Source organism: Guillardia theta (assembly GCF_000315625.1).
Source record: "Guillardia theta CCMP2712 unplaced genomic scaffold GUITHscaffold_86, whole genome shotgun sequence".
Lineage (NCBI taxonomy): Eukaryota > Cryptophyceae > Pyrenomonadales > Geminigeraceae > Guillardia > Guillardia theta.
Genome location: NW_005434588.1, coordinates 5,925 through 32,278, shown reverse-complemented (window position 1 = coordinate 32,278; position 26,354 = coordinate 5,925). Strand labels below are relative to the sequence as shown.

General features: G+C 49.1%; 9 protein-coding genes across 9 annotated transcripts in view; 4 read left to right on the top strand and 5 right to left on the bottom strand.

Moving 5' to 3' along the window:
* Window positions 1-165: 165 nt before the first annotated feature.
* On the bottom strand, window positions 166-838 carry GUITHDRAFT_115562 (hypothetical protein; the record flags this gene model as incomplete). The annotated part of the gene is made up of 2 exons (XM_005825142.1): window positions 166-722; window positions 775-838. 2 exons carry the CDS (start codon window positions 836-838, stop codon window positions 166-168), a joined length of 621 nt encoding a protein of 206 aa, XP_005825199.1.
* Window positions 839-1,750: 912 nt separating this feature from the next.
* On the top strand, window positions 1,751-3,090 carry GUITHDRAFT_50769 (hypothetical protein; the record flags this gene model as incomplete). The annotated part of the gene is made up of 3 exons (XM_005825141.1): window positions 1,751-1,894; window positions 2,140-2,710; window positions 2,816-3,090. Coding segments are annotated over 3 exons (990 nt in total), but the record flags the coding sequence as incomplete, so codon positions are not given.
* A 2,527-nt stretch (window positions 3,091-5,617) lies between these two features.
* GUITHDRAFT_154750 (hypothetical protein) lies at window positions 5,618-6,387 on the top strand. Its single transcript, XM_005825140.1, has one exon. The coding sequence runs from the start codon at window positions 5,670-5,672 to the stop codon at window positions 6,279-6,281; it is 612 nt and encodes a 203-aa protein (XP_005825197.1). The 5' UTR covers window positions 5,618-5,669; the 3' UTR covers window positions 6,282-6,387.
* Window positions 6,388-8,785: 2,398 nt separating this feature from the next.
* On the bottom strand, window positions 8,786-12,694 carry GUITHDRAFT_115559 (hypothetical protein; the record flags this gene model as incomplete). Its single annotated transcript, XM_005825139.1, has 4 exons — window positions 8,786-11,890; window positions 11,946-12,074; window positions 12,132-12,425; window positions 12,470-12,694. The coding sequence occupies 4 exons, from the start codon at window positions 12,692-12,694 to the stop codon at window positions 8,786-8,788; spliced, it is 3,753 nt and encodes a 1,250-aa protein (XP_005825196.1).
* A 2,344-nt stretch (window positions 12,695-15,038) lies between these two features.
* Window positions 15,039-15,848, top strand: GUITHDRAFT_89420 (hypothetical protein; the record flags this gene model as incomplete). The annotated part of the gene is made up of 4 exons (XM_005825138.1): window positions 15,039-15,487; window positions 15,537-15,583; window positions 15,629-15,767; window positions 15,837-15,848. Coding segments are annotated over exons 1-4 (642 nt in total), but the record flags the coding sequence as incomplete, so codon positions are not given.
* A 143-nt stretch (window positions 15,849-15,991) lies between these two features.
* Window positions 15,992-17,024, bottom strand: GUITHDRAFT_144334 (hypothetical protein; the record flags this gene model as incomplete). The annotated part of the gene is made up of 6 exons (XM_005825137.1): window positions 15,992-16,038; window positions 16,139-16,161; window positions 16,215-16,376; window positions 16,426-16,505; window positions 16,553-16,627; window positions 16,782-17,024. 6 exons carry the CDS (start codon window positions 17,022-17,024, stop codon window positions 15,992-15,994), a joined length of 630 nt encoding a protein of 209 aa, XP_005825194.1.
* Window positions 17,025-19,424: 2,400 nt separating this feature from the next.
* GUITHDRAFT_144333 (hypothetical protein) lies at window positions 19,425-20,136 on the bottom strand (the record flags this gene model as incomplete). Its single annotated transcript, XM_005825136.1, has 2 exons — window positions 19,425-19,863; window positions 20,018-20,136. The coding sequence occupies 2 exons, from the start codon at window positions 20,134-20,136 to the stop codon at window positions 19,425-19,427; spliced, it is 558 nt and encodes a 185-aa protein (XP_005825193.1).
* A 980-nt stretch (window positions 20,137-21,116) lies between these two features.
* On the top strand, window positions 21,117-25,487 carry GUITHDRAFT_115556 (hypothetical protein; the record flags this gene model as incomplete). The annotated part of the gene is made up of 33 exons (XM_005825135.1): window positions 21,117-21,172; window positions 21,226-21,325; window positions 21,369-21,428; window positions 21,471-21,544; window positions 21,590-21,662; window positions 21,706-21,777; window positions 21,826-21,937; window positions 21,984-22,024; window positions 22,195-22,402; window positions 22,455-22,528; window positions 22,587-22,661; window positions 22,705-22,773; window positions 22,972-23,037; window positions 23,101-23,169; window positions 23,214-23,273; window positions 23,316-23,390; window positions 23,435-23,500; window positions 23,591-23,653; window positions 23,789-23,846; window positions 23,889-23,941; window positions 24,200-24,244; window positions 24,292-24,342; window positions 24,430-24,466; window positions 24,509-24,606; window positions 24,648-24,686; window positions 24,736-24,765; window positions 24,812-24,871; window positions 24,916-24,960; window positions 25,006-25,028; window positions 25,084-25,125; window positions 25,177-25,241; window positions 25,353-25,390; window positions 25,461-25,487. 33 exons carry the CDS (start codon window positions 21,117-21,119, stop codon window positions 25,485-25,487), a joined length of 2,124 nt encoding a protein of 707 aa, XP_005825192.1.
* Window positions 25,488-25,598: 111 nt separating this feature from the next.
* The window catches only part of GUITHDRAFT_77371 (hypothetical protein), a gene marked incomplete at both ends in the record, with an annotated part of 1,607 nt that continues 851 nt past the window's right edge, over window positions 25,599-26,354 (bottom strand). The window contains one exon of the mRNA XM_005825134.1: window positions 25,599-25,994. Coding sequence (XP_005825191.1) covers window positions 25,599-25,994 — 396 coding nt within the window. The remainder of the gene's footprint in view (window positions 25,995-26,354) is intronic.

Below are 26,354 nucleotides of genomic sequence, written 5' to 3'. Positions count from 1 at the left end.
GGGGGTCCCTACTGGAACTGAGGAACGTTATCATTGTCCATGATTGTTATTTGTTACATTTCGGAACTGGGGTGATTCCTGGTAAATAATAATCAAACCTTTTACTCACTGACTCAAAGTTAAGTTAAAAATTAGTACCGTAGGAAAGGCAAACAGGCCCGGGGCTCAGATAGGCTCGATAGGCTCGATATGCTCGAGCAGCTCGATAGGCTCGATAGGCTCGATAGCAGCTCGATAGCAGCTCGATAGAGGCTCGATAGCAGCTCGATAGCAGCTCGATAGAGGCTCGATAGAAGCTCGATAGCAGCTCGATAGGCTCGATAGAAGCTCGATAGAGGCTCGATAGCAGCTCGGATAGCAGCTCGATAGCAGCTCGATAGGCTCGATAGCAGCTCGATAGAGGCTCGATAGCAGCTCGGATAGCAGCTCGATAGCAGCTCGATAGCAGCTCGATAGCAGCTCGATAGCAGCTCGATAGCAGCTCGATAGCAGCTCGATAGGCTCGATAGGCTCGATAGCAGCTCGATAGCAGCTCGATAGGCTCGATAGGCTCGATAGCAGCTCGATAGCAGCTCGATAGCAGCTCGATAGCAGCTCGATAGCAGCTCGATAGGCTCGATAGAGGCTCGATAGAGGCTCGATAGAGGCTCGAAAGAGGCTCGATAGCAGCTCGATAGCAGCTCGATAGCAGCTCGATAGGCTCGATCGCTTGCAAACACTCTCTGAGGCGGGCTTGTTTTCGTAGCACGGTTGAGAGACTTGCTTTTAGTTCACGGTTGCCAGGGACGGGGTCGGGCATGGAGGAAGCGAAGGAGGAGCGCAGTCGAAGGCTCGCCATGTCCGGGGTTCGAAGCCACTCGGTGCGATGAGCCGCGAAGGAGAGAGACTAGTGGAGTGATGGTCTGACATTCTGCTGTAAGATGGTAGGGAAACAAACATACAGATGCTGGACCTGGTTGAAACGACCCGGATCCAGCACATACATTCGAGTGTTGCTGGAGGTGACGAGGGGAAGCTATCGCTTGCATGAATCCTTACAAGATTCTTGACAGATGAGTTGGGAGGATAACAAGATACTTGTTTGTTCGTCAGAGTGAGAAAGATCACCTTCTGCTCTTGCTCAGAAGTAATCGTGCCGGTTATCAGGCATGCAGATACTGCAGAGGTAGTTAAGTTGTGGGAAGCGAATGGGGCAGAAGCAAGAAGTGCAATGGTGAGACCTGTGCACAAAAGATTTTCCATGAGTATCTTGGAGGATTCACAGATAATGTGAGAAGGTGATGTTCAAAGAGGACGAAAACGATCTATGCAAGTCAAGAATGCAAATCTCTTCACTCGAGGTTTACTGTTTCAAATTGTTGTGAGAGTGAGAGCTGTCGTGTGCAGGGCTTTCTCTATGTCATGTGCCCCCATAACCCTCAGGATAACTCCTCCGCACACCGTCACTGTCATGATGGTGGATGCCTTCAGAGCTTGCGAGAATGTAGACGATGGATACAAGTCTCGATTGATCGTCACAGAGAGGAGAGGGAAAGCGAAGAGAAGAGGAGAATGGTTGAGCCCCTCTCTTTTCTTGTCGTTCCCAACTCTCTCTCACCGTAGCCTTCAGATGGAGGAAGGTCGCTATTGTGGACCGGACGTCTTGCGGAGAATGTGTTATCAGGGGCCGTGCATTGAGAACTGGAACAGAAGTCGCCTGAGGTCAGCCACATGCGATGAGTCGCACTGCTTCTCCTTACGTCCAGTCAGTGCTCTTCCTCCCGCTGTGCTCAAAGTCACGAGCATCAAGCGGCTCTTCCTCGAAAGCAACGATCTTGCTGAACTACCGCACCAGCTCCCTTCTCTGACCTCCCTCACAGAGCTCTGGCTAGGATACAACAGCATACGTGATCTGGTCATACGATTCTTCTTCTTTCAAAGGGCTTGACGTCAGTCAGGATTGCGATGCTTTCAGCCGGATAGGAAGAGAGGTGCCCCTACGCTTCCTCTCCCTCGAAGGAAATAGAATCGAGAAGGTTCCGAGAGCTTTGACGGACTTCACTTGCCTGCAAGAGCTCCGGCTCTCTGCCAATGGTTCTCCTCCTCCTCCTCCCCTTCCTCGCGCTCGTCTCACCCTCCTGTCTGCTCGCAGATCTTCAGAGCCTCGACGCTGGGAGCTGTTGTGGCCTGACAGCCTTGACGGTGCTGGACTTGAGCAGCAACCGGCTCAAGGCTCTGCCCGAGGACTTGGCTTTGCTGACGTCGCTACGGTCTCTATCGCTCGACAACAATCAGCTGAAGGCACTGCCCTGCATGCAGGACTGGACCTCCTTGCTCAGGCTCTCAGCGTCAAACAATGAGCTTAACTGCCTTCCCGCGACTTTCAGCTCGCTCGTCTCTCTGCAGACCATGGTTGTCAACAATAACCTGATTGATGTGCTCCCAGCAAATCTCAGTCGGCTGACAAGCTTGCGCTCTTTTGACATCAGCTATAACTGTCTGCGACATCTTGGGTTGCCTGATAACGGACTGCACCAGCTTTCTTCTCTCACGTCGTTGGAAGCGAAGATGAACGAGATCGCGGAGCTATCTGTGCCGGGTCTCGCAGGGACATGCATGTTTGAGGGCCTGGAGGTGTTGAATCTCAAAGGGAACAAGCTTCTCTCTCTCCCGCAGGAAGTCTTGCACCTGCATCGCCTCAAAGAACTAGACCTCTCTTACAACCTCATCTGTGAGGCGAAAGATTTCCTCAGCCTGGGGGGCATGCAGCTGGACAAGGTGCTGCTGCAGGGAAACCCGTTGTTCAAGGACAACGCTGAGCTGAGAGCGTTCGAAGATGATCATCAAGGTCTCGTCTCCTTCATTCGGTCGCAAGTTGAGATGCACATGGAGAGACGGTCCTTGACAGATCTCCCTGCCCTCGTCTTGAAGAGCAGAGAGCTGCGACACCTCTTCTTGTCTCACAACCTGCTGCTCAAGTTGCCGGAGACCATGACATCTCTGACTAGTTTGCAAACTCTGCATGTAGACAACAACAGGCTCATCTTGTTGGAGCGATGGATCTCCGAGCTCCAGTCGCTCACGGATGTGAATCTCAGTGTTAACAATCTTCTCCTGCTGAGTCCCATAGCTCGTTTGAATGCTCTGGTTCAGAGGTTATCTAAGGTTTGTAGATCCTTCCAAGACCAGCTGACCAGTACAGCCGAGTATCTGAAGATGTTGACTATGCCTACTTTCACTAAGTAATGCTTCTGTGCTGCCGAGTATGCGGAGGACTCAATCAGATTGGTGAGTTCCTTCGTTTTTTCAAAGATGTGTTCTTTCTCTCCCCAAGTGTGGGGGCACTCGCGGCATATTTGCGCTCTTCCCCCTGTTCTCCTGATGTTTTCAGTTCCCAGGACCTCTCGCTTCAGCCGATAGTCAAAGCTGGTGATTTCTGACTTCTTCGTGTTCAGTTCTAATCCGCTCCATCTACAGAATCGTTCTACCACTTGGACAAGTTGCTTCATTTCTTTCACCGAGTGTGCTATCAGAACCAGATTATCTGCGAATGACAAGTTGTTTGGGTGTTGGGGTGCGTTCTTGTCCTGTTTGTAATCAAGTTGTCTTGACAAAATGCTGAGAAGGAGGTTTGTCTTTGGTGGACTCGCGGGGCTGCCTTGAGGTAATCCCCGGAGGAGCGGGATTGCTGCTGTATCAAACCTCTCAGTCTGGACTGACTGCGACGTCGACATCGCGCTGGTGGAATCCATATACCTCCATGATTTTTGCGATGGATTCAACCGCGACGTTATTGAAGAAGTTGGCAAAGTCGAGGTATAACAGTATAATGTTGTTTTGACTACTCTGGGCCTCCTCGATGATGTTAAGTAGTCTATGACCTTGACGGATCGTCCCGCCCTCGGGTCGGAAACCCTCTTGGTTATCTGTTAACTACTTGTGCCTCTCAGCTGCTTTTGCCAGTCTGTGTGCTATCACCGCTTGGAAGATTCGCGTCACCGACGAGAGGATACATATAGGACGCATATTTTCCAGAACATGACAGAGCTCGTTTTTTGGAAGGAGTCTGACTCGTGCTAGCATGTTCAACAACGTTTTGTCTCCTGTCAACGCTCTACTGATCACTTTTCCTATCTCCTCCTTTGCGCTGTCAGGTAAAGCTTTCAGGATCTCGTTTGAGATCAAATCCATGCCTGCTGCCTTGCGATTTGATACTTTTTGAATCCAAATCTGAATTTCTCCTGGCTCCAGGGGAAAAGCAATTTCTATTTCCCTGGTCGGGTGTTGATCAATGTTCGCGGGAGAGTTGAATTCCGGTGGTTGGACGGAGGTGAATGATTGACACTGTTTGCAGAAGAAGAGGATCGTCGTTTCTTCGTTCTTCCTAGCATGTATTGAATGTGGACAGAGCATCGGAGGATTAGGTCACCACAGAATGAACGCTGAAAACGTGTTCTTGCCAAATGATGCAGATAATGTTCAAGAACAGGAATTTCTTTTTGATCAAATTGCACAACCATTGAAAGGAATTCCCTTAGAATGGTACACTCCAGGGTGGAGTCATGCAGAGCGAGGATTGAAGAATTATCATTATCGACTTTTGTGTGTCCTGGTTTTGTTCCCTTTGCTCTCTGACAGTCCGAATACCTCTCAACGAATCGAACAACTTAAAAAGCACTGGAAGAGCTTCCGAGATGTATTCGGATTCGAATCCGACATTGAAGCACAACAATTCTTGTTCGGTTTTCTTCAGAAAGCGAATTTACAGCAGTTTGAGACCCTTGCAATGGCAGAACGAGACTTACATACAGCAAAGTGCCGCAAAGAATGCGAAGATTCATTCATGAAGACTGTTGATGAAATCTTGAATACTGCTGGTGGAGAGACAGTCCAAGACAAAATTTATTCGTTCTTGACTGAAGTTCAAACGAATTTAGAAAACAACCAGATCAAAGACTCATTTCAAAAGTACAGAGAAAGCTCCATTGCAAAGTTAGACAACGTCATCGCGACTGAGACTTTTGCTCCACAGATATTGTCTCTTCGTTCCCACGATGATACTGAAAAATTGAAAACCTTCCAATTGATAACAGAAATGGAATTTCAGCCAGATTCTTCAGAATTGGTCACAAGTTTGTTAAAATATTTTGCAGATCGGAAAAACGATTCTTCAACCTTACACAAGTACCAGAAGTTTCCCGTGATCTTTCGAGGACTGGTTAAGATTCAAGATGCTGACGAAGGAAAGGAATCTCGAGCTATCCTTGATGAAAAAGCTCTCCCGCTCACACGACGAGAATTCACAAGAGGGGAAATGGAAGAATTTCTGAAATTCTTCCATGGATGCAGAGCAATGCAGGAGGTGAAATTTCTCGAACTGAGACCATATTCCGCTCCCTTGCAGAATGGCATAACAATTGTGCTCGGATGTTGCAAACGAATCGTGAAAGCATTTCTTCTGAAAAATTACAAAAAACCACCAACATAGACAAGATTCTTATTCCTTGGGACGAAATGGAACAATTTCTTGATATTGCCCTTGCGAATTCGAAATTCCGATCTCCTCAATGGATTAAATTTTTGTTATCAGAATGGCTAGTTTCAAAGGAGATCCCACTAATTGACATCGAAGGTTGGCCGAAGTATTGCGAGGAAAGCGATTACACTTTGAATCTATCTAAGATCTCCCAATGTATATCAAGAAGAAAATTCAATTGTGGATCGAAGAAAATGCAACAAAAGAGTTTGAGCAAGTACAAGAAATGAAAAAGGTGATTGAGATTCTCATTTCGAGCGTAAAGAAGTTCGGAAATTCTTCTACAGTGATCACGATCTTTGATTTTGCAAAAACTATCTCTCTCTACGAAAATTTTGAGGAGTGGCCTCAGCTCATGAAGTTTTTGTGTTGTGAATCAAGCAATGGTGAAAAGTTTCTCAAACTGAAGCATCTCATTGCTCTTCGGAACTTCTTTGAAACTTCGAGGAGATGTTCCTTTGAAGAATTGCCGCAACTTTTTAGATGTGAAATGAAAAATTCGCACGAGCTCAAAGAGATGTTGTCGGATTCAAATACTGAAACACTGGCTGCACTACGCCAATGCCTGGTCCAATTTGTAGAATCAGTTATTCTCGAAGGAAGTGCATTTAAAACTGATTGGGAGTTGAGAGATTGCATGACATTGGATGACCTTGATGAAGACATGCTCGATGAAGTGTCTGAGCTACTCGACGGAGTTCATGTAAAGCACACCTACAGCTTCATCTCGTTTTTGTCGGAAGCTATACAAGCACACACAGATTGAATGTGTCATGGGAATGAGGAACAAGGAAAATGTTTGATATTTGCGCATTCCAAGGTAGAAACTTAATTGTTTGTGAGGAGTGAAAGTAAATCGTGTGCTCTAACTTAAGATTTCATGATCCATCAGTTATGCCAGAGTACTGCTTTGACGCCATGACTGGCTCAAATCCCCCCCCACTGTCACCCTGTCATCCCGCCCGTCACTCTCCATTCTTTTTCATTTTGTCTCTCTACCTTCTATTTCTGTTTCGGCTGGCCGTTCCCTTGGGGCCTTTCGGCCCCCTTGTCAAACTCTCGAAGTTGGAAAATTCTGCCGTCGTTCCTGTCCCAGTCTCTCTCGTTCCTCAGACTTCTACTCCCTCCCACTTCTCCTCCCTCCACTTCTCCTCCCTCCACTTCTCCCTCCTCCACTTCTCCTCCCTCATCAAACTTCTCCTCCCTCAAATTCTCTATCTGCTTGAGCGATCATGCATCATCCCCAAAAGTTTCATGCAACAGATTTGCCGAAATCGGCTGGTTGGCAACTTGTATGAAGGCATGTTCGCCTGTTGTTTGATCGGGTAAGAGTAGCCAGGGACAAGCATGTAGGTACTAAAATGCTTATATCCTGCAAGATGAAATGCTTATATCCTGCAAGAAGTCGGTCCTTCTTGTCCACCTTCAGCGCTTGCCTTCTTGCTGTCTCCTTGCACGCGAGTCCAGCGCTCTCCTTGAGAACATTGCGTCTCACTCCCTGCTCCTCTGGGGTACTGCTGAGAGCTCGCTGACGAGCTGCATGTCCTCTTGGCTTGACGGAGATGCTGCCTCCATTGTGATCCTCTCCAGGTCTGTAAACTCCAGCCAATCTCCCTCGCTCTCCTCCTGTCGCTGCGCTGCGTCGCTGGTGCCCCGCTGACCAGCTGCCTCAGGCCGCTCTATGTCGAAGCCGACTGCTTCGAGCTTGGTTGCTGCTCCTTCGAGAAAGAAGGGCAGCTTCTTCATCATACGTCGAACATCCTCCGTGGAGCCAAGGAAGATGCATAGCTTGGACCCGTTCCATGACTTGGTATTCGAGTCCTCCTCCATGTCGATCCCTTCGACTTTCTCGAGTCTGATTGCGATCTCCAACAAGACTCTCTTGACTCTTGCGATGGACGTGTTGCCGCCTTTGCACAGCCCCTCCATCTCCTTCCTCGTGAAGCGACCCGATGCCGCCGTCGACTTGATGATGACTAAATCCTAAACCCCTTCTGCTCAAGAACAATTTCAGCATGATTTGCTTTGATGTTTGACATGAACGTTGCTTGCACGACCTCCGTTGATGATGAGGGTTTAGGGTTTAGGTCTCACAAATAAATGGGAAATACGTCAGATCTCAACAATTAATTGGGTTGCCGTTTCTCCTTGTGAAGATACAGTAAGAAGTACAAGCAGCCCTTTAGGATGAGGTTTATGCTCCCGTTGGTGTATCGCACAAAGGATACGATGAACCCTTTTCGCTGGGCAAATGGACGGAGCAACCAAAGTGCAAAAGACGGAGGCACACGGGACGCAAACATAACACAGGCCAACCTCATCACAACGAGAGCCACTTGTCTCAGCTCAACGTCACTCTTGGTTCCGTCCTTTGCAAACACTTCAGCCCGATGAAGATCTGGAAATCCACAGCGCCAGACTGGGATCCGGCTTCCATTGTGATCCTCTCGAGGTTGGTAGACTCGATCCAGTTGTACAATTTTCTGAAATCTCCCTGCCTTCCGTCAAAGATTTCATTCATCTGGTTTGAATCTTGCAGGGAACTCAAACCCTTTTGAGCAGGATGACGCAATAAAACAGGAATACCATCGGATCTCGTGGACAATGCAGAGATGAAACTGGACTTGCAAGAACTTCTTGAGAAAACATCAGCAACAGCATTTTCTTGGCCACTGACAGAACAAACAACAGCCCTACTCTCCCGCATTCCAAGCTTTTGCAGTATTCGTGTTTTATTTTCTTCTTTCGAAGCAGCTCTGATTAATCTCTATGAGGACTGATGACTACTGAAATGCTTTTTCCATTGCAATATGTTTTGCTGATCTTTTAAAGAAATGCGATTCTGAACGCCAAAAGGAAGGGGAAGGAAGAAGATTTTCCTGCATGTCATCGTTCATCTCTGCTTGCGCTGGTTGTCTTCTTCGTGTTGAACAGAAGGTTCATCGTCTACATGTGGGGGAATTAAGACAGGGGATTAGAGAAGAGAGAAAGGCAAATAGGAGCAATTCTACGAGGTGGTAGAAAAGGAAAGGAGAGGATGGAGAGAAGGTGGAAGAGAAGAATATAGTGAAAGGAGGTGGAAGTGTATCGAATAGATCACAGTATCATTCGGTTGATTTTCGAATCTGTTTGGTTTCTCATGTGAAACACTCTTCGCTGATTTTTTATTCTGATTCCGTGACATCATATGCAGAGATTGTCACCGTAAGGTTACCGTTGACTCAATCCTTTCCTTCACTTCCCTCCCTGTTGTTCCTCAATTCTCTGTTGCTATTCACACCTAGAGTTTCTAAAGATCACGTATCTCTTGTGCCCCTCCGCTGATTTCAGCGCAACAAACTCTTCCAGCAGCAGCTGCAGCTCGCAGACGTGCCCAGCTACCCCCCACCTCTTCGCCCCCTCGTGGATCACCCGCAAGTTTATCCCCACGTCCCTGTAGCCTCCCGACGTCGACGCGTCGTAGTCCGGGTCGAGCCGGTTCTTGATCCTCACCACCTCCACTTCCGGGTCGTTGATGATGACCTCCACGCACTCGACAAGCTGCCGCAGCTCTTTGAACACGATCGTCTGACGGACCACGTCTGTGAGCTTCGAGACTCTCCCAAAGTAAGACCTGACGAGCTTCTCGATGGCTCGGTTAGCGTTCTTGATGGACGCCCACTTGACCTGTGACGCCTTTTCAGCCTCTTCTGCGCACTCCCTCCAGCGAATGAGGCTTCCTTCCAACCCCTGAAAGCATCCGTCACTAGCCTCTGCCCATGACTGAACCTTGCTCAAAAACATGGGCTCTAACAAAATCGCCTGAGCGTACAGCTGGTCGAGGGACTCAATCTCCCTGTCCTGCCTCATGACCGTCAGCTTTGAACGCTTCAAGTAAGTTCGAGCAAAGCTGCTGTTCTTTTGTCTTCTCAAAACGCTTTCCAGCGGGTCAAGAATCGTCGACTCAACCTCGCACAAGGCATCGAAGATCTTCAACTGCAGCGCTGGCTGCGGCCTTACCCATCCGCAGGTGATCTTGAGGGAGCTCAAGAGCTGCTCAGTTTGCTCCCGGGATAGCAAGTCCTTCCAGCAGTCGTCGTACATCTTCTGGTCTCCTCTGATCTGCCGCCGAGACTTGTAGACGATGAACCTTCTGTTCAACACGAAGAAGATAACCAGAGCAAGCAAGACTAGGCTGCTCAACCCGATGTCTGACTCCTTGAGCTTGGACGCATCCCAATTGTATTGAGCTAGAGGAGGCAAGAACGCCGTGATCGTGCAGTAGACGACGAAGGCCTTGAGCATGTAGCGCTCTTGGAACTGAACCACAAGACCCACCCACACGTCGAGGACTCCCCATGCCATGTAAAAGTCTTTCCAATTGCCATACAGAGACTCTGGGGACAAAGCAGTGAAGATCTCACAAAGCCCGACGAGGTGGAAGGCCGAGGTAAACGCGAACTTTGCAAGCCGAACCTTTCCGAGCCGAGCGAAGAATGCGGCTCCTAGACAGCATAAAATCTGAAACACCGCAATGAGGAATATGCAGATTGCTTGCCAGGTGAAGCGCAAGTCGATAAGAAGAGATTCGTCGGCATGAAGCAAAAATTCTGAATGACAAAGAGGCAACGAGGGAAACCGTTTGCAGCTGACCGTAGAAGGAGAGACTGATTGCCATTCCATTCTTGCAACTGTCACGTCATCAATGCCCTCCGCGCTCAGATAGTCGATAGCGAGCGCATCTGTCTTGAGGTACGAGATGAGCGCTGGAGTCAGCTTAAACTTCAAGCCATTGGGATAGACCACATGAGGGAATGTAAAGAAGACCTTGTTCGCGACTGTCACGGATGAAGTCCAGTTGTACACGTGGCATGTATCTTTGACAAGAAGGAAGTCTTCGATCGTCATACCACGGTCTTTGATAGAGACGTTAGCGTCCACATACCCTTCAAATGTGATCCTTGCGTGCCCAAAAGGTACAATGTGATTTGTGAAGAGTGATTTTAAACGAAAGTTGTTGCTGCAAAGGATGATAAAACCAATCCCCGCAAGCAGCAGCAGCAGCTGGAACAGAGTCTTGTGCAGGACATTCTTTAGCGGGTGGGACGAGTACAGAATGCTTGTCGTGTCAGCTTTGGCTACACCATGACCAGACGACGTCAGGTATTTGTCCAGAATGTTGCCGGGATACATGCTCTTGTAGATCAGCAGCGCAATGTCGGACTTCTCCTGCGCGAGGGACTTTGAGTAACCCATGGAGCTTGACATGTGGGTAGGAAGCAATGTCTCCAACGTCGACGACGACCGTCTCCTCCTATCCTGCATTCTCTCTCCTTGCTGTTCTTTCATGGTTATCTCATCCCCTTGCGATTGCCTGAAACGAAGAACATTCTTCATCGACAAATGCAGCGTATGATTCTGTGAGTCCATGAGGGAATGAAGCGACTGTACCGTCAGTCTCAACTCGCAGACGTGCCCAGCTACCCCCCACCTCTTCGCCCCCTCGTGGATCACCCGCAAGTTTATCCCCACGTCCCTGTAGCCTCCCGACGTCGACGCGTCGTAGTCCGGGTCGAGCCGGTTCTTGATCCTCACCACCTCCACTTCCGAGTCATTGATGATGACCTCCACGCACTCGACAAGCTGCCGCAGCTCTTTGAACACGATCGTCTGCCGCACGATATCCGTCAGCTTCGACGTGTCGCCATTGCACAACAGCAAAATCTTCTCGATGGCTCGGTTAGCGTTCTTGATGGACGCCCATTTGATTCGAGAAAGCTTGGAGCTGTCGCCTTTGCAGTCTCGCCATCGAAGGTAGTGCTTCCTCTTTGCCGACGGGATGTTCATGAGAAAATATCCGTCGCTCGCCTCCGCCCACGACTGTACCTTGCTCAAGAACAAGGGGGACACAAGTACCGCCTGGGCATACAGCTGATCTAGATCCTTGCCCTGACACTCCTGCGCGTACTGAACTATCATGCTCGGCTGTGACGAAGACGTAGAGGTCGATGGTAGAGGAGCCAGCAGGGACTGTCGTCTGAGCCATGTGAACGAGGCTCCCCCTCCTCCTCCTTCTCCACCTCCTTGAGTCGTTCTTGATCTAACTTGTGCTCGGCTGACAGCCTCCTTGAGCTTCAGTATCGCATCCAGATCTCTCAACTGCCTCCATTCTTGGTCGAACTGCTCTCCGAGACCCGCTGCCTTGTTCTTCGTCCTTCTCCGAAGCCCCTCTCGCAATCCAAGCAACGTCGAAAAGAACACAAAGATAGCAAGGCACTTGTACGGTACTGTCGAGCTTGCAGCAATGCTAATGATTCGAATGAGCGAACCCGCCGCTATCAGCTCAATTGTGTATGCTTCCCATCGGATCAGAGGCAGGGGAAATATCAACAAGTCCTGCCAATACCAGATTCAATCAACATGCTTGACAACTTGCATGCCTCTTTCTCACCGTGAGCATGGCGATTAAGAACACATACCATGACGTCCCCATCACCGTCCTTTTGCGTACCGCGAGCATCATCTGTATGAACACACACAAGTTGCAAGCCGCATCTATCAGTCCACCCACCACGATGACCTGCAAGCAAGCCAAAGAACTTCAGCAATCAACATCTTTCTCCACACAACTTCTCACCTGCTTGACCAGCCTCACACTCACCATACTCAATATTCCTGCAGCCATAGCAACCACACCAACAAGGAAGTTGGAAAACACCTCCAAGAACGACTCCCAACCACATGCTAGCTTTCCTGTTTCCGTCATGTCTGCCATGGAAAACTGTCGCACTCTCTCCTCAATCAGGTACGCGAAATACCTCGACCCGTGCACCTCCTTTACCTTGAGCGCTATTGCAACAATCCAAGCAAACCCTCCGGCAAAGAGCAAGAACCGAAACCCAATCAGCGCCATCGCTGCTGAGATGGGGTCCTGCGAAAATAGGACGAGCGATGGTCTCTTTTGGAAAATGACACTCTTTTCGAGGCTTCGCTGCATGTAGTTCCCTGGCATTTGAGTATACATTCGGACGAAGTCGGAAGTAAAATCTTGTCGTTGATCCCAGGGGAGATGAGAACTGGAGTGGAGTCCGATTGGATTGCCACGGATACTTCCATGTCTTCATCGCGGATCGAGCCAGCAGAGCCGCTGATGTCTTCAGCAATCATTCCTACTTCGGGAGAAACCTGATTGCTTTCCATCGTATTTCGATGTTGAGCAAAATTGTATTCGTCGCCTACTTGAAGTTCTTTCTTCCGGCCTTCTTCCTTTCTTTCCTCTCCTTTCCTCTCTTCGCCATCTCCCCCCTCTCTCACTCTTCTCTCTTCCCCCCTCTTCTCCTATTCTCTCCCAACCTGTCTCTGCTCTGTTCTTTCCTCACTGCTACCCTCCGAGCATCTGGTCTCCTGCCCCTCCTCAGATCGTCTGTCGAAATGGAGAGGAGGGTACATTCTTAGTAAAGGGGCTAAAACATTGTATACTTAATAATGCTTTACTAGTAGAATGATACTTGGCTGCGAGGAGTCCGCAGTGGTAATCTGAAATATCCGATCCATCGTATTGACAGTCGCGGAGGGGGAGAGTACCCCTACTTATGTAGCGTCAAAGTAGTTTTATGCAGCGGCCGAAGTGGCTAAAATCCTACTAATTTATAAAAAAATATATTTGTAGCTCTTGTGTACTCAAAAAGTCTCACTGTGGTAGAGGTCTTTCCAAGTTTAGTTAACCTGGAGAAAGGGTTTTTTTAAGATCTAGGTTAAAATGCAGATGACCCTAGCGTATGCGAAGGTTGCGTTGCACTCACAATGATGAGATTCCAGCATCAGGGATATTGCATGAGAGATGAGAGCCCTGATGCTGTCAATGCAGGAAATCAACAGCATGAAACGTACAGTATGAAACCTTTTATGAATGAGCTTCCTAAATTCAAGCAAATGCTCACGATATTTGTGTCCCCTTCAGGATTCATGTCTCCAATCCATGGTGACCGCAGATGAACTCACTGGAATCTGCTTGGCTTGACACATGCACAGGAAACGGTGACGTTAGCCCGTTGGAATATCCTCTTCACCTCTGCCTGTTCTTGAACATATGCATGTACTATGGAAAGATGCTGTATGTTAATCATACGTACAGTTGAACAAATACATTTGTGTTCGTTATCATTGTCCTCGTTCAACACACAACAGGAAAGCTTTCAGTAACACAATCTTGCTGTCTCAGGATGATAATTGATATTATGTTGTCAGTCAGATGGAGAGGCAGAGGCACACGAGAAGGAAGTCGGACTAGGCTGCGCACGCCATGTGTACGCTGTGTGGAACGCGCCGCTCGTCGGCTTTTACCGAGATATCGAAACGTTGCGATCCTCTCTTTACTCGAGGTTAAGTTAAATTTCGTACGACTTGATTTAGAATTATCCTTTTTTAAAATGAGCACCTTTTTGTTTTTATAATTGGCAGGATTTTGTCCTCTTGCTGATTTTTAACTTAACTTTGAGTAAAGGAGGTCAGCGCAATCATTAGCGGCCGACATGCCGGGGCGCCGCCGCCCGGCGGGCCCGGGCCCCGGGGCCCGGCCTGCCGGCAGTGCCACCGCGGCACCGTCTCACTGAGGCTTCTTCGCCGTGATGTCTTGCGTCAAGCCGCCCGTACGGTACGGTCCCCGCGGCTCAGCTCAAGCTCGGTACGGGCACGCCCCGTCTCCTTCCTCGCTCTGAGTCTCGCCTCCCTAAACCCTAAACTTGACTCAGCAGGTTGACCTGCCTTGAGCAGGTTCCGGGACCTGCCGCTTGAGCAGGCCGCTGACTCTGCCTTGAGCCAGCGGGGCGGCCCGGCGCTGACCTGCCTTGAGCAGGCCGACCTCAGCGGCCTTGCATCTACAGTGCTCTTTGTCACAGTCCTGATCCTTGTTCCCCTGCTCAGCATGCCGTCGCTTGCGTGGTTGTAGTAGCGATTTTCACTGCCTCCTTCGTTTCCTAGTATTTTATTGAGGCGGGTTTGTAGGGTTTATCCTCGTCCTCCCTTGCTCCGGTTTGCCTTTCTTTTTCAGTTAATAATAAAAGTAATATGAACACCCTGGACCCTCCGAGGTGAAACAGCCGTTAAAAAAGCATTGGCATGTATGATGCAGCACAGGTACATTTACTCAAACAGGTAATCGGTCATATCATATTGTTTTCACATTCAAGACTACAATACAACACCTAACATATCATTCTCCCACATTCTTCTTATCTTGAATCGATTTGCAACAATTTTACGTCAAAATCGGAAAAAATCGAAATGAGAATGCTCTCCCCTCCTCACCAATTACGCAAAGAGGCCTGCGATGTACCAGGAAAGCCATCAGCTTTACACCGAAAAAGAGAACGGGAAACTGCAACACTTTCTCTCTCGGTAGAAAATCAGGAGAACAAGTTACCAAATATTGGTTCAGCGTCCAGTCGCATTCAAACAAACTCCATTTCACATCAAGAGCAGCAGGGCAAAAAGCAAAGGACTTCAGTCCAGGAATTAGTTCTTACCGAAACTTTTATAACCGAGAGCGATATGATGAAAATATTGAATCAGCGCAGAACCTCGTCAAAGAAAGGCTTCGACGATATTGCGAGTATGTTCGAAAGCTTCACAACACAGTGCAAGTTTGCAGTGGAGATGATATCCAATGACTTTATGAAAAACGAAGTGTCTGAAAATGTGCAAAATGAAAAGATCAATTCCAACACTCACTCAAAAAGCAAAATCCGCTCTCCGTCATTGAGATCAATGTCTTCGACCAATAACGGAAGTATCGTAATCAGAAAAGTTTTACATGCCGATGGTGACCGATACTTCGGTACTTGTCTAGACTTGCAGATGCATGGCTTGGGATCAGTATGGTATGCAAACGGAGACAGGTACATTGGTCAACTGAAAAAAAATCTTCGTCATGGATATGGGAAAATGGTCTGGTCAGATGGACATATTTATGAGGGACTTTGGAAAGAAGATCTCGTAATCTCTCCTTTCTTGACATCATCATACGTCTTGACGTCTGTTGCAGATTTGTCCAGGAGGTCGACCAAGTAATGACCCTTTTGGAGTTGTGAAGTAATCTTGTGATAATGTGTCCTTCACCCTGACCTTCATTTGAAGCCCCTACAAGCCAGTCACTCCCAACAAAGCTTCCAGGAGATTGCCATTCAGCGCAAACATGTCCCGCGTAAACATGCAACGCAGACTTAGCCAGGTTCCCATTGTGGACAAAGAGACTAATGCCATCTCAAACCAACAGGTATCAGATCCTACAGATTTTTTGATAACTCATGTTGTATAATGCATTCTGACATGAATTGTTTTCTAGAATGAGAAGTGTACGAAAGGCAGCTCAAGAAAGTATATTGTGTTTTAGTACATTTCCATCATTCGTAGTACATTTCGAGATGTACTGATCCTTTCTTCAAAGATGATCAGTCCAATCCACAATAGCATGACATTCAATCCCAAGCATTTATTCTACTATCCCTCGACAGGACCCTTCTTATTCTGATCAAATCGTGCAATACCTGAAAATTCAGAGGGTGAAAAATGCGAACTATATATGAGAATTCTCACAGTTCACATGTTGAAAGGATCCGGAGCTGTTTTCACCCAGCAACCACCTACCTTCGAGAGTCGGTCTCCCTTGCCTGCCGAAGGTAAAATAATCATATATGAGAACACAAGAGACGTCAAGTCTTACCCGTCTCCTTCATCTGGATTTGGTTCCCCCCTTAAGTGCATGTGCTTCTGTACAACCAATACACCATCCCATTTGTACGTTCCTTCTGAAAGGTTAGCGAGCAGCTGCATCCCTGGTAGTGATTTGGCCAAACCTTTTCTTATGTATACTGTGCCATCATGCCTGCGATTTACTCCCTATCAATTCAAAGTCTGTTGAAAGAAAAACTCACCTTACTCTCGCCACTGCCTCGGGGATGGAGGAGCAGTGATCCGGCACGAGAACGTCTCCTTCCTTGAAGCCTCCCCTGTCCTGCTTCATAGTTGGGGAGCAAAAGATCCAGCAGCACTACATCTTACACTTTGAGAAATCCACGGGTCAATTACACGGTTTGCGACGGAGGAGACTCGGGCCATGTACTCTTCTTCCGTCACCTATGTGGCTGCGTCAAAAGGAATTCCGCACGGCAAGAGATTCACATCTTTCCCATCAATCCTATATAGCAATTTCGGCTTGGTCTGGTTTACTGCAGTCGACACGTTCTGTAAAAGAGTGTTATCTCACCGGCTCCCCTCTTTACTTGAATACTTGCATTTCCTCCAGAATAAGTCTGGAGGACGTCTTCTTGAGGTCCGGCTTCCGTTCGCCTTCTAACAAGGAGTCTACTTGTGTTTGCTTGGGCTGGGTAGAGGTGTATTGCATGGTCCCACTTCCACCTCTCAGACGCAAGTTCGTTTCAGGAACGCGCGAGGACCCCGAGGCAAGGGAAAACGGGATGGCGCAGAGTTCTATGACGAGGAATGCATGTGTGAGTCTCTGTGCTGGAGTCATCGTGTCTTGAGATACTCTTCCTCGCTCTAGTCGACTGTTCGCTCTACCTCGTCCCTGACTCCTCCACTTGTTGATCCTCTCGTCGCCAAGCCGTCCTTGCTTGTGCCTCAAGACCACCCCACCCCACCCTCACCCATAAATGAATTTCCACCCCCACCCCACCCCTGATCTTTTTTGGTCGTGCCACTCAACACGGAGCAAGACGAGTCCAAACACTGGTAGAAGTGTTCTAAAAGGGAGAGCGATAATATTATGCTATCTTGAAAGAATCACGAACCCACGCGGATCAGTCTTATCGCTGACTATCGTATCAGAAAACAACGAGGAAGATAGCACTTGCCTATCCGATGTCGCACAAGCTTTCCACAAATCTACGACTGAGACCCAAAAGGCTGAAATCCACTAAACAGACATCGAAGCCTTGCAAAACAGCAGTACCAGGATATTTGAATCTTGCAGTATCGAGCAACAGGACCAAGTCTTCAGCTTCGTGCCAACATGCGATCTGTTTGTAAAGTCAGTGTCTGAAAAGTAATTTTCTTTTCTCAATGTCTACCGGCGAGAAATGTCCAGATCCAGACTGTTGGAGGGCAGATCGACTAAAATTCACGATCATAACTTTTTCCGGCCGCTTCACCATATTCGAATGGTTTTCTGTTTCCAGCGACTCTTTCATGCATTCTTGTATTCTGCTTCTAAAATCATCCTAGGATGGAAAGTCAATCACATTTCTTCCTAAACATTTTGGATGTCTACCAGAGTAAGTTTTGAATGTGCATGCACGACTTCGACCTTCAAATGCGGTACTTTCCTCGAAATGTTTCCCACGTCTTGAAGGGATACCTGAAATTTCACTTTCAACGTATTGATTGAAAGGTTCTGAGTTACCCCATTTCTTGCAGCTCTAGTCCTTTCTTCTTCATCAAGCAGAAATCCGTTCACCTGTGATATTGCGGCGTAAAATATTTGCTGCTGACAGATTTCCTCACCTCTTCTTCAGTCACAGCATGAAAATCGTCATTGAGATCATCACTCGACCTAAATAAAGCGTCTGACATGAGATCTGTCGGCCCTGTCGGCCCCGTCGCATCCCTCCAAGTTGCAATCTATCATTCATTTGGGAAGTCACGTTTAGAAATATATTTAGAACGTTTCAACAGTAAAAATGGGACACACCTTCAAAGTGTTCAACGCAATGGAGATTGATGCTAATCCACATGATACAGGATGCTTCTGCATCTCAAAAGCTGAGCATACACTTTCACGTTTCGACACGCATGGTCTCTGCAGATAAAACCTGACAAAATTGGCAATACATACTGACCGCCTTCCATACCACATTCGTCAGTTCACAAGACGATCACTGAAAGGGAAATGAAAACCTTTCTTTCTCAGCGCAGAATTTAGAAGTACATCTTTGAATAATTTCTTGCCCTTGTGTTTCATCAGCAATATTATGGCAGAGAGAAAACACCAGGAAACCTTGTCAGAGGAGAATGCAATCAATCCGTCTGATAATGGCCTACGAAAGAACGAACTATGTTGCTTTTGATTGATTTCTGTTGGACTGCATCTCACAAATGTCAAGAATCAGAATTCCGAGATCGTATCAAACTTTTCTGTTTCCAACGTTTTGAGTTTGTGCTTCTTCGGAATGAACAGTGGAAAATACGCCGAAGGGCGAGCCTGTAAAGCAATCATTCAAGATACTTTTTGACAATTCAACCTTTGCAAATGCTTCACAATGATGCGCTAGGTCTACCGTGTAATTGATCTCGTCATAAACATCATGAAACAAGATCACTGCACAAGTATCACCTTTGTTGGAGGAATCATCTTGATGAGATGCACTTGAGCATTCAAGTTAGAAAATCGCATGTAACATATGCAGGAAGACACCTGGTGTAAGATGATGAGCAGAAGCCAGACGATGAGGAAGACATTGGAGTATGACAACGAGACGCGCGAGTGGCCAAGCTCCTCCGGCATGTCTGCGAGGCCTTGTGGACCCACACCAGGACCATTGTTGTCTCAGAACCTAGTTGGGTTGCCTGGCGTCGCCTCCTTATGAACCGCACTGCCACAGTTGACATTAGTAGCGCGCCGGCGGCAATTCGGAACGAGGAACGAGGAAGAACTTGCCCTCAGTCATGGCGGTACTACCATTTCATCTCGACGGTGCAGGGCACGCACACCCCTGGGCTGGTCGCGTACAGGGTGTTGTCCCCCACCTATCCTGACCTCATTGGGACTTGCCTTCCGCGCAGAACTTGCCCGTCGCGGAGCTGCAGGCGATGCACTGCCCCGGGGCATGTCCCCCGCACCCGCTGAGCCACTCCGCGGACCCGCATCGCTGCGGCTGCACCTTGTCCGAGCACCAGGTGCACGTGCCCGGGTTGTCTAGCTGGCCGCAGCCGGCGGGTACTGGGACGATTGCTTCTCGGGGTCGTACAGTGTGCATGTGGTGCAGGGCTGGCAGGTCCCGGCGTCAATCCCCGAGCAGCCTGACCGGTACTCGACCGGGTACGGGAACGCGGTTGGGCAGGTCGGGCAGGAGACGCATACCCCAGGCCCGTAACCAGGCTGGATCCTTCGGTTCGCGCCTACATCTACTGACCACCTTGTACCACTTCCGGTTCTGTACTGCCCAGTGTCACACGGCACATGGGCGTAGTGATTGTTACCGTTGACAATGCTGTCGTATGGCGGTTCGTTGTAATAGTCCGGGGTGAAGACCTCGTACAGAATACAGCTGTAACATTTGTCGACTGATTTGGGATTTGGGTTGAAGTATCCATCCTCGCAAGCACACTTGTCATCTGGCACCTCAAATTCCACACTGTATGAATCGTCATCACACACGAGAGCTGCGTGATTGAAATCAACCGCTATTCATCCGACCGGCAGCAACACAACAAGCAACCACCCAGGCCGCATCAACCCAACCCTTTACAGCCCCGCGATCTTTCAATATTCTTTAATAACAAACCTACAGACGAACCAGCTGAACATAGATAACGACGAACGAAGCGTCCCCGTCGAACGGGTACAGGAAGGACCATCGGAACCCGACGTAGTGGGTGAAGACGAGGACGGCGTTGTCGAAGGCCATGAGGAGGGTCTCGAGCCAGAGCTGGCCGCAGCGCTCGAGGCGGCCGGCGGACCAGCGCCCAACCTCGAGCTGGAGCAGCTTGTAGAAAACGTCCGGAGGGCGAGCATGACGAGCAGCAGCCCGACGTAGGGGTCGGCGAGGGTGCGGTAGACGGCCTGCGTGAGGAGGAGCAGCACCCCGGTGTTGAGGTTGAAGGTGAGGAAGTGGGCGACGCGGTGCTGGGCGTCGGTGATGAGCACCTTGTATGCAGCACTTCTCCACTTCTGCCCTTCTTCCTCCCTTCTTCACCCTCAGCTCTCCTCTCCTCCTCTCCTCCTCGCCTTTCGCATCGCCCTGCCTCCCCTTCCCCCCCTCACCCTCCCCTGCCTCCCTTCCCTTCCTCCTCCTGTACACTCTCCTTCAGTTTGTTGGCCATAGAGCCACTTCAAGTTTGTTGAAAGTAAAAAAAAACCACTAGTCTCCTATGATAACTTTTTTGAGTAAAGATTGTTGGGGTGGGTGCGCATCGAGACAAAAAGCATACAAAGAGGTGGGGTCTTCTAAGTGTGGGAGGGGGGTGGGGGTATTGGAAGTAACTGCCATAATGGTTGTTGGCGAGAAGTGAGAACAAAAAGCGAGTTGAGGACAGGAGAAGAGGACAGAAAAAGAAGAGGGGAGGAGAGCAGGAAGAGATCAGAACAAGAGAAGTTGAGAACTCGGGAGGACAGAAAAGAATCAGAAAGGGAGGAAATGTGAAGAGAGGTGTGTCAGCAAAAAAGAAGTGTAAGAAAACAGAATGTTCAGAAAACTTGGAGGACTGGAGATCAAAGAAAACTTGGAGGACTGGAGATCAAAGAAAACTTGGAGGACTGGAGATCAAAGAAAACTTGGAGGACTGGAGATCAAAGAAAACTTGGAGGACTGGAGATGAAAACTAGATGTTGAAGAATTGATTTTTATCGCTTAGATCGTTTGGATTTTGAAGAACAAGACTGTTTAGCATGTCAGCAACGGAGGAAGCTATTGGGTTGAAACCTGTTCCTCCTGAGTTTCTCAGGTGAGGTTTGACTGCTCCAATTCTCACTTGTATGATGGCTGTTGGCGCTGCAGGCCCATAGAGATTTCTTCTCCTTCTCTAGCTGTGCAGGAACCTTCTACCATCGAGCATGCGAAGATTCTCCTGGGAAACCTCCAGCGTCAAGTGGAAGCTGTGAGTCTTCCTGCTCGGATGCTCAACATGACACGTGACGCAGCTGAGCAAAGATAAGGAGCGGGAGATGAACCGGTTCTCCTTTCTCTACGAGGAGCTCAAGGTGCGAAGTGAGACGCTCTCTTGAGGCCTGACGCTGCTGCAGGCCAAGTCAGAAGCAGAGGTAGCGATGAGAGACAGGCAGCTTGAGGACTTGCGGCGAACCATGGGAGCTGGCGGGTGCGCGCGAGAAGAGAGGGAGGTGTGAAGTTGAAAGTCTAAAAGGTCCGCAAGTTTGACGGCCCATCACTCCTCCGACGACCTCGCAAACGAGCGCAGGAAGAACAAGGAGCTCCAGGTCGACCACATGCGCGAGCTCGTGCCAGCTGATGAGCGTGCAGGAGCGACTAGAAGCCGCCATGCTCGTTGTGTCCAATGAGGGCTCGCACGTCAAGCAGCTCAAGGAAGCAGAGGTGAGGAGGAGGAGAGAAGGGAGGGAGGGATGACGGGTGAGGGTGAAGGCGCAAGGAAAGCTTCTAAACGAGGAGATCGTGACCTTGAAGAAGGAGCTGTCAGACATGCAGCAGCGTCTGGTCCAGTCTCAGCAAACTTTCTTCGAACTGCAGGACAGCCGTACATGAGCCTGTTTGACCTCGACGAGCCCTGACTTGTCTGACAGAATCTGATCTTCAAAGAAACCTCAAGGATAAGCTTGAAGCTGTACGTTCCCTCTTGTGCTCTCCCACTCCTCCCCATCATACCTTCGCTTGGGCTTCTGCAAAATAACCCACCTGCGTCTTCCAAGTCTCATATACTCGTTTGCAGTCTCTGAATGAGGTTGCGACGTTGAAGGAGGAGGTGAAGTCTTTGCTGATGCAACCCAAGATTAGAAAGGAGGAGGGGGAAGAGGAAATGATGATGATGATGATGACGACGACGACGACAACGACGACGATGATGATGATAATGATGATGATGATATGAATGATGATATTGACATCGATGACGGCGAAGATGATTGCCTTTCAGATTGCAAACCTGCAGAAGTTGAAGGAAGAAAACTCAATGCTGAAGCATCAAGTCGTCCTGCTCAACGAGGTTTGACAAAAGTCTGCTCGTGTATGCGCACCTGACTGCCGCAACTCTGTAGAACATTGCAGACAGAAAGAGCGAAGAGATGACGATAGAGAGCAGCAAGATGAAAGAGAAAATGCTGCCATGCAGGTAACCATGTCGGTGTCGACAGGTTTGACGCGATTGACTTTCGTCTTGACTCGCACAGGCCGCGAAAGGGAAGTTGGAGGAGGAGAATAGAATGCTGAGAGACAGCATCGCGTCGCTTCAACTCATTATCACGGTTTGACTCCATCTGGGCTGACGAGCAGCTGATGTTGATGAAGGCGAACAAGAACGAGCATGAGAGCACGAGAGTCCAACTTCAACAACACGTCGAGACCTTACACAAAGAGGTTCCCCCTCCTCTCCTCCTCATTGCTGTACTCTCATGGTCCTCCTCTCCCCTTCTCACTCTCCTCTCCCCTTTCGCCTCCTCTCTTTACTTCTCCCCTCATCCCTCCTCACTCCTCCTCTCCCTTCCTCTCCTGTCCTCCGCTTTCCCCCATCTCTCATCGCCTCTCTTATCTCCGCTCCTCTCCTCCCTTTTGCAGGTTGAAGATTTGAAGATGGAGAAACATTCGAAAACAAGTTTGCTGGAGGAGCTAATGGGCGTGAAGGTGATATCTTGACACACTCTCCCTCCTCTCCTCTCATGTGCGCTGCTTCTTACACGTCAACAGACGTCAAACGCCGCTCTTAGAAAGCAGATTGAAGGTTTTGAGAAACAAGTGCACGACTTGGAGCAACTTGTAAGAAATGATGGCACGAGAATGTTCGTCATTTCTTTGAGCAGTGTGAGAAACAGCGAGAAGACATCAACATGTCAAACATTTACAAGGAAAGCCACTTCAAGGTGAGGAATATTGTAATTGGGATGCAGTTGATCTCGCATCAGGACCAAAAGCTGATAGAGCAGAACAAAAAAGAGATAGAGGGTATGAAGAATATTTTGCATTCTCTATCGGAAAAGGTTGGACATCTGAACACGCTCATCGTGTTCTAACGTTCAGACAGAATAACAAACTAGAGACTGACAAGCAAACTCTTAATCGTTTCCTCGACAAGAATCGAGAACTTCAAGTATATTCTTGTTGATTCATTCACTCCTTCCCTCTTCCTTTCCAATCTCTCCGTTCCCTACCTCACTAAGACCATCTTTGTTATCTTCAGAGTGATATGGATCGGCTCAACAAGTCATACGAATCTTTGGCTGAGAAGCAAAAACTTGTCGAGGTAAGTGAATTCTCCCACCACCACCACCACCACCACCTCCTCCTCCTCCTCCTCCTCCTCCTCCTCCTTGTCTTTTTCGTTGGTTCGTCTCCGCATTTCCTCATTCCTTGGCTCCTCTGTTGAGTTGTTGCGCAGAAACACCGGCGAGAGCTGGAGGAGGAGAAGAAGTCCCTTGTCAGCTCTCTTGCGACAGGTGAGGAGAGGACGGAGAGGAGTGAGCACCTGACAGCAGCAGCTTGTAAGCTCTATGAAGCAAAAGAAGTGAAGATCCGTCGCGAGATGCGCGAGGTAACTCCTTTCGCTTGCCTCCTCCTCCTCCTTCTCGCCTTGTCTTCTCTTCATGCTCTCTCGTCCTCTCCTCCGCTTCTTGCTCCTCTCCCAACCTCCTCCTCTTCGCTTGTCCTCCTTCCCCGTCTCTTCCCACGCCTTCTCTTCATCTTCAGAGTCCTCTTTCTCAAGTCCCCTTGCTTTTGTCTTCAACGTTCACTGACTATCTCACCTCCTCCATCGCTTGCAACTTGACGTCTCCTTATTGCGGGAGAATAGTTAAAGGAGCACCAGGAGCGGAAGGTCCGCGAGCTGCAGGACAAGGTCAGTCTCAGCGTCTTGTTCGTCAATCATGTGATGGTCAAGTCCAGATCTCATCAGCCGACAACAAGACTTTAATGCAACAGGCTGAGATATGCAAGGTGAGCATTCAAGCTCTTGCATCTCACTCATGGAATTCGATCCCTTTTTCATCTTCCTGACGCTTCATCGTCGCCTCACAGCTGCAGGAGGAGCTTGAGCGCCTCCGCGGCAGCAGCAACCGAGGTGAAGGCAGGAGAGAGGAGCTAGCACCGACGTTCTCCTCAGCCATTGCGAACCACACAGTTTACCTCGACAACATGCTCGGCAATCGAAAACCGGACGAGGAGATGTCGATGACCGACCGCAACAACTTGACGCAGATGGTGAGCAGGTGGAGGGAGGGGCTGGCCTGACACGGTTTCAGTCCGCAGACCGCACGAGGCTGCAAGTGTCTGTCAGTCAGGTGCTGCTCGCATGTCTGCTGTCAACGGCTGACTCTTATCTTGCGGCAGCGAGAGCACGATCACCTCCTGTCAACCAAAGTCAGCGACAAGTCCACGACACAAGTAGCTCACACGTGGGTAACAGGAGGACGTCGAGCTGGACGAGCAGCTGTCAGACATACGAGACAGCATCGAGAGGATCCGGGTGAGACAAGGAGAGCGGAGGCGAGCGACGTAACTTGTCTTTAGTCGAGTTTCAACGCGCGCAGTCGCTTCTTCGATCACAACTACAAGGTCTCGAAGCTTCTCCCCTCCGGCCCGTCACTGACGCTTCTTCAGGATGCTCTGCAACCTGGCGGGAGGTCTGAGCAGCTCAGCGCTTCGTGTTTCCTCGTTCTCACCTCGCGTTGCTCGCAGTTTGAACGGAACATTCTGTAAGGATGATGCGTTGGGCAGCAGGTCAGCTCCGACGTGTTTTGACCAGCTGTTTGACCATGAATGCTCGAGCAGTTTTGACATATCCACCGAGATAAGTCCCAACCTCAGAACAAGAGACGAACCGCAGGCGACTAGAGGTAGCCATGCTCCTCTTACCTTTCTCGCTCCTCTTCTCCCTCTCGCTCCTCTCCTCCCTCTCGCTCCTCTCCTCCATCTAGTTCTTCTCGACCCATCTCACTGCTCAACAGGTCTTCTCATCGATGCCTCAGGCTTCGTCAACAATCAGGTGATTACAAGTGCTGCTACAGCTCTTGTTGCAAGTGTGTATCCCAACTGAAGGCTGTGAGATTGTGCAGGCACATTTGAAGACTGTGAGGTTGTAAAAGTAGCAATCATCTTTCAGCATGCAACACATGATCATTTACATAGAATACACGACTACAACAAGTATCTCGGAATACGCAAGGTAGCAATGGAATTCACAAGTACAACAGCTAACGACCGGTTATGACCTTGACTGACTCATGAAATCTGCAACAAACGTCATCGCCCATCAGAGTGTTTAGGTCGCAGCACCTGGGCAGGGAGAAGATGTGGTTGTTGGAGACATTGAGCAGTGTAAGACGCGGCAGACTTGAGAAGGTGGAGGGAAGGGTCTGAAGATTGTTAACACTGAGATTCACATCCGTGAGCGACTGGAGCTCGGAGATCCATCGCTCCAACAAGATGAGCCTGTTGTTGTCTACATGCAGAGTTTGCAAACTAGTCAGAGATGTCATGGTCTCCGGCAACTTGAGCAGCAGGTTGTGAGACAAGAAGAGGTGTCGCAGCTCTCTGCTCTTCAAGACGAGGGCAGGGAGATCTGTCAAGGACCGTCTCTCCATGTGCATCTCAACTTGCGACCGAATGAAGGAGACGAGACCTTGATGATCATCTTCGAACGCTCTCAGCTCAGCGTTGTCCTTGAACAACGGGTTTCCCTGCAGCAGCACCTTGTCCAGCTGCATGCCCCCCAGGCTGAGGAAATCTTTCGCCTCACAGATGAGGTTGTAAGAGAGGTCTAGTTCTTTGAGGCGATGCAGGTGCAAGACTTCCTGCGGGAGAGAGAGAAGCTTGTTCCCTTTGAGATTCAACACCTCCAGGCCCTCAAACATGCATGTCCCTGCGAGACCCGGCACAGATAGCTCCGCGATCTCGTTCATCTTCGCTTCCAACGACGTGAGAGAAGAAAGCTGGTGCAGTCCGTTATC

Bases quoted from the DNA above. Each gene is read 5' to 3' on its own strand.
- GUITHDRAFT_154750 (XM_005825140.1), top strand. From the start codon at position 5,670: ATGTATATCAAGAAGAAAATTCAATTGTGGATCGAAGAAAATGCAACA.